The sequence below is a fragment of the Anarrhichthys ocellatus genome, unplaced genomic scaffold (assembly GCF_004355925.1).
Source record: "Anarrhichthys ocellatus isolate YVR2014 unplaced genomic scaffold, GSC_Weel_1.0 scaffold25, whole genome shotgun sequence".
Classification (NCBI taxonomy): Eukaryota; Metazoa; Chordata; class Actinopteri; order Perciformes; family Anarhichadidae; genus Anarrhichthys; species Anarrhichthys ocellatus.
The window spans coordinates 5,857,824-5,868,073 of record NW_022280055.1 but is presented as its reverse complement, the minus strand read 5'-3'; the positions used below and the strand labels follow the sequence as shown (position 1 = coordinate 5,868,073).

Below are 10,250 nucleotides of genomic sequence, written 5' to 3'. Positions count from 1 at the left end.
ATATAGTTGTGTCTTTCTGTGTGTTTTAGCCCGGTGATGGTCTGGTGACCTGTGAAGGGTGTCCTTTGCTTCTCATCCTGGAACTGGCCCCCACCATACAGAGGATGATGTATCTGTAGTCAACGTTTAGTTACATCATTTCCAGGCGATGACGTCCATCTGTGTTTTTTCGATGCATCAGTTTTCTTGGAACTTACCAGCCGAGCCACCGGGCGGAGAGTTGGCAGAACTCGAACAAGCCGTCGAACACAGGACGGTCCTCTCTCTCCAACGTTGACTGCAAGATGGAAACAATAAAAAAAATGGATGAATAACTGAAGTGAGCATCAACGGAAGAACGGCAGCTAGTTGTGAGCAAATATAGACAGTGAAAATAACCTTTTGACAGTATATTGACATCATACCAGCAACATTACTACAGTTTCATATCTCTAGAACATGTCACAGACATTGCGGGTTTTTTTTGTGACCATGTAGTATATAGACCAAACAATCAACGTCATGGAATAAATAATCAACATATGTATAGATATTGAAAATGACTATTACCCACAGCCCTAGTGACAACCCCATACAAGCAGCCCGCACAGCGCTGCATGTGCTTGCTGAACTTTGACCTGTTGTCTGGCCGTATGGACCGGAGGAACCTGACGCAGTCGTCGCTGTGGTATTTGGTCATCTGCTCTGCTGGGGCTCTGTGCCGCTTCTGAAACACAAATCACAGCAGCTGGTTTGACAACTAGAGGATAGAAGACCGCAGCTGTGTTCATGTTTTATTCACACCTCACGTTCCTTTAGAACAGTGCAGCGTACAGTGAAGGATGTGGTTCAATCATTTAGAGGTGAGAAACATACATCGGTCTCCATTCTCCTGTACAGTCCATAGTTCAGAAGCAGGTTGTGAGTCATCCGGGTTTATGACTGGCCAGGACTGCTTCTGTCACGCGTCCTGTAACATTATTAAATGCACTCTTAATAATCAGTAATATGTTAATGAATATTCCCAGGGTAAGGAGGCTGTAAAAGTGTTTCATGTCATGACTGGATTATTTGGCAGGGAGAATATTAAATGGGAATGCGAGTTAAAGCAACAGTTGAATGATTTATTTCTCTCCCTGGCTGCCTGTCTTGTATTGTGGACAAAGTGCTGATACAGCTGTTCACAGCGTTTTTTTATTCCATCGCCAGAAAGAATTTTTGGAGTTCTTATGGAGTGAAGATGTATATGCTGTAATCTACATTAAAAAACGGAATTCAAAGTCTGTCACATATTTATGGCCGGAGCGCACTGAGTGACTTTCCCTCTCTGTCTGTGGCTCTCAGCCCTTACCCCACTGGTTCCTATCACTTACTGTAAATAGTTCTCTTTTTTAAATAGGGTTTGTAATGCACATTACTGAGACTTCTTAAAATGTTATGCGGATCATGAATACCATTTCATCCATGATTTCCCCAGGTCCCCAACTCTTTTTTAAAAATCATAAACATTTCAACCTTTTTTTTAAATTATCTATTCTCTTCTCCTTAGTGGTGCTTCACAGGTAATATTGTATGGATACCCATGTACAGACACATACTGTATACACTGACATATTGTATCCACCATGATGACAATTTCTGTAGATGTGCCATTCTGCTCTGGTTACAAATGACAGTTTGCTGACTATGAGTGTGTATGAACAATTCTATCCAAAAGTTAAAAACAGCAAGGCCAGGCCATTGTGACACCTTCTGGCCCTGCACCACTGTAAGTTAATAGGAACGCCAGCTCAGCAGATACCGTGACTAATTATGTCCTCGTTGACCTGAACTGCTGACTTAAAAAAAAGAAGCGAATCCTCCTGGGAGGAGGGCAACATAAAATTTGACGGTCAAGAGGACTGTTTCCTATACAGCGAAAGAGGCGTGAACACTGAGTCCACTGAGTCAACTACGCCTGTGCGCATTGTGCGTGTCAGAGTTACGCATTTCCCTTTGTGGCTTTAAAAAACATTTAATTTGACTCTCTGGGTCGAAAGTTTGCCATCACTCCCATGTATTCTTTATAGGCCTGCATAAATACCATGGGGCACAAAGGCTGGCCCATGATCAGTTATGCTAAGCACGTTGACGTCTAGCTAATTACAACGACATTACCGTGACTTTATCCTTAGTTTACGTTATTTTCTTTGTGGCCTTTATACTGCTGCATAAACACAATGAGTCACTTTTCACCACACATAAAGATATTTAACATATGAGCGGCTGTATAGAGAGTATCAATTTCAGTAATATTAGATACAAAGTATCAACATTTGCTTGCCACGGTTATGTTGAAAGTAAATGTTGCTTCTTCCCAAGTTGCTCTGACAGAAAGCAGGCAGGAATCCACTGCACTTTATTTTGCTGCTGCTACGCAACACTAGGTGTCAGCAGCATCCTGTCTGTTACATGATAATCCACAAGCGAGAGGATATTTGTCCCAGAAATCAACTGGTTTCCCCTACACTGAAATTCTACGTGTCTCAGGTTTACTGTGCATCCAGTAATGTATCATGAGCAATACAAGCACAACATCAAGTAATCCAATAAAGGGCTTAAAAAAATAGATTTTGACACTATAGTTCCTCAAATTGTGAGGCCCCTGTCTTTCAGAGGGGCTTGAAATTCGCAGTGCGCTGTGTTGGTGCAGTTGTGATAGAACATACTTTGAAAATGTTTTATGAGGAAGGAAATGTACACGGCGCTTTGTTTGTTAGAGCTCAAGGATACAAACAATGGGGTTTGTTGAGTAACACCTGACTAAATATAACTTTTGTTAGTTTAGAAGAAAACGCCACAGGGCCCCAAAATGAAAAGAACAGTTTCACATTTCGAGGAACATGCTTATTTGCTGTCTTTCTCAGAGTGAGATGTGAAGGTTGATACCACTCCGGGTCATCTGGATCATCAACCATCCTGAGATCTCGCTCTCTCCTGACTGTTGGTGCGTCATTTTCACATGTTCGATCTGGATCTTTGTCCTGATAGCTGCCTGACATCCTACTGGATCCATTTTTTTCATATATGTTCTTCAATCTTTCAATATATATATCTTTTCATCCTAATTGTTCATACTGTAATTTGATTACCGTTGGGTGTTTCTTTTATCTATTCTATTTCATCTATTTACTGAGGTTAAAAGTTTTTCTTTTTCTGAAGCGAGGGTTTAAGGACAGAGTGTGTCCTATTCTGTACAGGTTGCAAAGCCCCTTGAGGCAAATTTTTGATTTGTGATATTGGGCAAATTGACTTGACTTCCTCTCATGTCTGTGTGTGTTAAGCACGGAAGGTAGCATTAAAGGTGACACATCATGCTAATTTTCAGGTTGATACGTGTATTTGAGGTTTCTACTAAAACATATTTACATGCTTTAATGTTCCAAAAACACATTGTTGTTCTCATGCTGTCTTTCTGAATATTCCTGTTTTCACCCTCTGTGTGAAACGCTCCAATTTAGCGCCTGTCCCTTTAAGCCCCCTCCTGCATGTGCCATAGGAAGTGGAGCCAAATCTCAAAGTTTTCTGATCTTGGCAGCCCACAAACAAACATACTGGGTTGTCTTATTCAACAGTTTTTTGGTTGGTATGCACTCCAGATACCCAAATCTATGTGCACAAACACTGAAAAAGTCAGTTTTAGGGTGGTCACAACCTTCTCAGCTATTTCCCAAAACGTTGATCGATTCCCATTTACTGGCAAAAGTGAAACCAAAGTGAACAATAAACCAGCTGACAAATGTTTACACGTTATTTTAATTTAACCTTTTTTTTTTTTTAACAACACACTTATGATACAGAATGAGTATTTGCACAGAAACAGACAAATCTTGCTAATCAGCATAGAATAATAGAATTGGTTTGACGGCAATCATCAGAGTACAACCCTCTTTTTTTTCCCCAGCATGGCTTTTGTGCCAGGAGTTTTGCAAACCAATGAAAGAGCTGTAAGGGCGAGGAACCAACATACGTATGTCAAAAAAAACCCAAACTTGAGTTTTAAATGCTTTCCAGGTTTGAGTCAAGCTTGAAACACTAGATCCTATTCTAACTAGCCTGTTCTGATCTTCAGACTGGGTGCCGTGTCGGGTAGGAAAAGAGGTGACCTTCTAATGGATTCATCACAGCAGGAATTGAAAATGAATCGCAGCCAAAACTAATATGAATAGACAACAGAAGACGACTAACACAAGAGTGTAGGCTGTTAAAAATGGCATCTTGATTGCACATGCAAATTTGGTCAAATAAACAACACGAGGGGGAACAAATGAACAATTAGGTTGTTTATCAAATATCATTTAGTCATCTTTTGAGGTGTTTTATCGGGAGAAAAAGCATCACACATAAAGCTTATCTTAACAGCGTGAATGTCAGCGTTTGATAGTATTTTAAAGAGCAAACAAAAAAATAATCTCTTCCGTTCAGTACTGCTTTTTTCTCACTGTATGGGGAACAATGACAGTGACAGACAGGTGAATTAATTTGCAAGATCAAGCAAACTGAATCTTTTAGTCAAACCATCAAAGTATTTTGTTTTATTTTCACAAACGTACAAACAAACTCACATCAAGTCCCTTTTATATTTGGTCACACTGTCATTCCTGTATTAAACTCAAAGTGCTATTAATATTTTTATTTGAGATCTCACAGCTTGGCATTTCTAAAAAAAAAACAAAACAAAAAAACACCAAAAGAATCTCATTCGAGAAGTCCAAAGCCCGTCACGGCCAGTTGAACGTCCTACCAGTGATCTGGTAGAACTTCTGATTGAAGGGGTGAAAGAACTTCTGCAGTTTAGTCGCCACCAACGGGTCCACCTCTGGATGGATGCGGCCCTTGCTGCCCGCCAGGCACTTGTTGAAGACAATGTTAAATCGCAGGCAGTAAAATCCCCTGGTGGCGTTGAAGTACAGGTTGTACTGGCTGATTCTCGAGGGCAGGTTCAGGAAGTGCTCGACAAGCTGCAGCTCCGGCAGCGGGTCCGTGATGAGGCGGTCCCCGTCTACGATGTGGAACTGCTCCACGGGGAAGTACTTCAGCCAGCGCTCCAAGTGTTTGGTGTAGATGCTGGTCCGCACCGCTTTGTACTTTGTGTTCACCTCGCAGGTGCCGGAGTCCACGGCCAGCTTCTCGAACTTATGGTAGGTCTTGTTTTTGCGCTCCTTGCCCTCCAGCACTTGCGTGTAGTCGGACACCGCTCTGGTGGTGGGCTCGCGGACGATGATCAGCAGCTTGATGGAGGAGTTCATCTTGAAGATGCGTTCGGGGACCTCCTCCGTGATGAAGTAGGCGGGGCTCTTCTCGATGGTGATCTGGTGGGGGAAGGAGAAGGGCATTTTCTCCCGGTACCAGTCGATGCCCCGGGCGTAGTTTTGGTCATTGTCGAAGAAGTGGATCTCCTGCGAGGCCTTGACCACCGCCGGATGCAGGTTGAGCATCTCCAGAAGGGCGCGGGTGCCCCCCTTGCGCACCCCGATGATGATGGCCCGTGGCAGCTGCTGGACCAGGTTGTGCAGGCGGATTTGCTCTTTGGTGGCATTGCCCTTGCGCAGTTCATGGAGTAGGCCGCGCTTAAACTGCAGGGTACGGAGAGGGATTTGCTCTGGCTCAGGAGGGGGCAGTCGGCTCTCAATGGGGCAAATGGGCTGTAGCCTGAAAGAGACAAAAGCCAAGAAAAGACATCCTCAGTCTCAACACTGTTAAAACGTACTCAATTCAAGAATCATTAACTTAAGTTCAGCAACTACTGTCCATGCCAATAAGATTTTGCACAAAAATACATGCCATCTGTTTCATCTGATATGGGGTCTCTGCAAAAGAAATCTCCATCTCCTGAAGAAAATAGTTTGTCTTTTATTGAAGCTTGAAAGCTTGAAAATCTTGTTTTTTTTGTCAACCAGAAGCGACACAAGAGGGTGGAGTTCATCCGGACTCTGAATAAGACATTTGCAGGTGACTAAAATGTTACAGTTAACTTCATCAACTGAAAGTTCTGAGACAAAATCATGGACAACTCCCAGACCGGACAAGGACCTGTCAATCATAAGGTAGCCACGCCCCTAAATCATACTCTGCTTTATGGCCTATTTTACTCTAAATGGACCATAATTTACTAAATGAACATCATGCTGTATTGAAGAAGACTTGAAACTAGAGATTGAGACCATAAACTCATGTTTACAATGTTTACTGAGGTAATAAATCAAGAAAGAAGTAGAGTCACTTTCTCATAGACTTCTATACAACCAGAGGAGTCGTCCCTTGATGGCCATTAGAAAGAATGCAAGTTTAAGGCACTTCTGCATTGGCTTCACTTTTCAGACTGGGAGGTTGTCACCTGGTTCAGACTTAATAAGCTGCAAATGAATTGCTCTTCATTGGATCGATAAAGTTGTCTGGATCTGAACTTCTCGTGAGAAGGAGCACATTTAAACAACTCAATGAAGTGGAGGATTGCCTGTATTGAATCCCCAATTCACGAAACTCTGTTCTAGTAATCAGTGAATTGTGTTGTGACAGTGATGACTTACCTATCCAAGGTCCCAACCCTGGCCACGAGATAGAGGACACTTCCGATAGCGAGGCTGCCCAGAACGAAGAGCTTCTGTCTCAGCAATGCCTGCTGTTTGAATAGCATGGCCCTCCATCAATCTTCAGGACTGCGTCTTCAGCCTGCAGAGAGCAGAGTACATAAACCACTAATCACCAGGGGAAGAGAGACAGCCTAATGTTTATTAACACACACTCAATCAAGTCTTACAAGTGATTAAGCCACACTCACGCTCGCCTGAAAAGTGCTGCAGTGCTATTAGAGAAAATGCTCATTCACCATCCACCACTTTGTTGCACTCATTAGTTTATCAGTCAAGAATCAGATCTGATCCAATGTACAGGTGTGCTGTGTGAGGGCGAATAAAGGCATCAACCTGTCACATTTGAAAGTGGTAAGTTTTGCATATATTTATGACACAAGACAAAGGCTCTGTAGTTCAAACCAAGAATGGTATTTTTGAAGTAAAGAAAGTCGATTCCAAATGAGACACTCACAATCTCAATACAGAAAACATACAAGAATGCTTTTTAAAGGGGAACACCACCTAAGTTAAGAATTCCAATAAGTTATTTCAATGGCCTCGGGAAGTCCAATCCATATTATTGATACTTACTATACAAGTATACTGTAGGTGTCAACTTTGTGATGACATCAAGTATAAAGTGTGGAGCTGCTCCACAGACGATTGATTTTGTCATTTTTTTATACCCAAATGAGCTTTATTTAATTTTAGTGTTAGAAAATATACATGGATACTCAGAACATCTTTGATGACAGGACACATTTGAGTTTTAGCACGTTAGTTTTTGGAGAGAATTGCTCATGTTAAGTTAACTTATATTTTTGACACTTTCTTAGACCACAGTAATAACATGTATGATGGTAAATTATAGTATCTAAACTCATTCTTTTTTTAAAATCTTCTGTTATTTAATATGGGACCCAATCCTAGACCTTAATGCAATCTTGTTTTCTTCTTGACGACGTACTTTCAAATCTTCATCCCTAAACATTTTCAGACAACCAGTACAGATGTAGACATTATGTTGATGTTAATGTCCCTTTTGAGCTTTGAAGAAAATGAAAGAATTCATCTCTTTATCCAAGAGAGGGCACTACACCCTCTCATAAAGATGCAGCACAGACATATTTGTCTCAGTGTAATTAAAGAAAAGACTTTCTTTTTCTTTTTTCCCCCGCAGATCGATACCTGAGCCCTTTCCGCATCTGCACGCTTATCACGGTGTGACTGGCTAAATCACATTATGGAGTAACAGATCCATACAGAAGTGGTAGCGTTATAACAAAAGGGCCGACTGCACTCTACTGCCTACCATTACCAATAGAGCAGATCCTCTGGAGCATCTCATAAACAAGTAGAGCAAGCTCTTGACCCCAGTGTGACTGAAAAACATTTCACTCATATTGCCTCGTGGTGACTTCTGAAGGGGGACCAGCAGAGCAATTGCAATTTCATCCGTCTGACAAAGCGGAAGAATAAAGCCAGTTAGCCAGGGGCCAGTCTCGTGTTGGTAGAGTCCCATTTAGGAAAGAAATGTTTTTCATTACAGCCTGTGTCTCTAAATCAAGCGGGAGCTATAAATTAAATTGCTTCCAATGGAAACAAAGTCTGTTTTTTTTTGTGGCAAGACACTGATAATAAAGTAATCTACTTTCTTTCAGAGTGTGTTTTCAAGAAAATCTTTGAAACAGGAAGACTATTAAACATGTGATCCTCAAATTTTTTTACCTTTAAGATGGTTTTTAACCTGACCCACCAGATGGTTTGTGACACAGAACCAATTTCAGAAGCCTTCATTATAAAACTGTTTGCAAAAGGGCGGGCACTTTCAAAACAAAATACGTGACAGCTAATTGGATGAACCATCTGTCAATCAAACTGTTGCCGAAGCCAGTCCGTAGAAGAGCGAAAACATCTTTTCCATCGAGTGAAGAAAATTCTCTACAGTTCTGATATGACTGATGCTATTGCAGCATCTACGCTAACCTCGCTAGGAGCCGCCATTGTTGTTGAGAACAACAATCGCCTCGCGGTGTCTTCTCGCACACCTATGCCACACCAGTAACTACCAGTAGCTCCTCACAGGATGCTGATTTGTCCGAGCTCTGGCTTACCAGGCCTCAATGAATGGAGGAAGATCAAATACAAAGATTATTTATTTCCAGTTCGCAACGTCTGCTACAGCGTCAACTTCTGACCAAACTACAATGTAGCTGACAAGCTGGCGAAATTTCAAAAGTTTTCAAGTCGCTTGAGAATTGAATGGAGACATGGCTAGATTCTTGTTTTGAAGACTAAACAGTCGAAACTCTTTTGAAAAATAGAAACTCTTTTGAAAGGCTATCGATCGGGCATGTACAGAGACTCAGGTCTAACCAGACACTACTCTGTTGTACTAATGAACAGTGAGTACCCTTAGCTGCACCTTCTTCATGACTTATTTATAAGCAAACGAAATTAATTGTTTGCCCTGTCAACGAGCTGTGCCAGGCTGTGAGCACAAGAGGGGGCCCCATACAGAATTATCAATTATGGAGAAGTTATTGTTATAACCTATGTACTGCGACAAAACCTTTTGTTTAAGGAGCTAACAGAATGTACAGTGGCTCTAGCTGTGTAAATCTAGCTGCATTATACAGTTAGAGTCAAGTGCTTTAGAGAGAATTTCACTTTCCCTCGTGAATGTTGATGTCAATTCTAAAATAGCAGCGTCATTTCTAATCTACAGTGCTGGTAAAATTGTCTCTGAAATGACACCTCTGCTCCTGACAGATAAGATCACCCCTGAAAAGAAAGCGTGGGAGTTGTTTATGTTGTCTATGTAAAGCAGATTCTCATACAGCGTGACCTAAAAAACACTCGGCTGATTTCTCCTTGTCGGGCTTCAAGACAGAGTTATGTTTTGATCGAAAAATCACAGGGTGGCAGCTGGGGGAAAGAAGACAAAATGGTGAAATGCCCGGCGTGATGCAGTGACATCCTCAGCAAGGGACGCAACATTTGTCTGAGGGTGCTTTAGATCGAAGTGCGCTGTCAGTAACGATCTGGGGGGGGGGGTTCTTCATGCAGTACATGGGCACAGGGTGTGTGATCAGAGAAATCAAATAGCACTTGAAAAGTTTGTTTGCCTGGTCCAAATACAGAGGGAGCTGGCATGAGGGCGGGGGATTTGCAAGAGAGCTACTACAGAACCAAGTGTACAGTTTCACAGGTGCAATAAGCTGCGTTCAGCTGCACAGTCTATATGCCAAAAAGAAACGGACTAGTAAGTATACTCCAAAGCTAAGAAAAGGCTGTTTAGTCTACCCTGAATACAAAAGTGTTGCAAAAAACAAACAACATTCAGGGGCTTTGCTGCTACAGTCTTACTTGGTCTGGTATGACCTAATATTTGCATCTGTTGTTAGCAAACTGTACATAGACATTGCTCTATAACTGACATTACTTGGCCAATTTGCTGACTTTATGACTATTGCTTACCTAAAGCTACTACGAGGAACTGTCTTTTTGTGTTGATTTTGGCGGACCATGTGGATAAAAGTGGTATCCGAGCACCAGAGTCCTTAAATAAAACCTCTTATTTTACCGCAGCACGGTCTAATGCTGTGTTCGCCCCACTAGATTACATACAAGGTCAATGCAAAGACGCAAATGGAC

The 10,250-nt window shown here is 41.8% G+C and overlaps 1 protein-coding gene across 2 annotated transcripts in view; it reads right to left on the bottom strand.

Moving 5' to 3' along the window:
- Positions 1-3,756: 3,756 nt before the first annotated feature.
- Positions 3,757-10,250, bottom strand: part of LOC116391156 (heparan sulfate glucosamine 3-O-sulfotransferase 5) — a 71,866-nt gene continuing 65,372 nt past the window's right edge. For both annotated transcript variants that reach the window (XM_031861449.1, XM_031861450.1), the window contains 2 exons: positions 6,549-6,690; positions 3,757-5,670 (listed from right to left, as the gene is read on the bottom strand). In XM_031861449.1, coding sequence (XP_031717309.1) covers positions 4,740-5,670; positions 6,549-6,655 — 1,038 coding nt within the window. In that variant the 5' untranslated portion in view covers positions 6,656-6,690 and the 3' untranslated portion in view covers positions 3,757-4,739. The remainder of the gene's footprint in view (positions 5,671-6,548; positions 6,691-10,250) is intronic.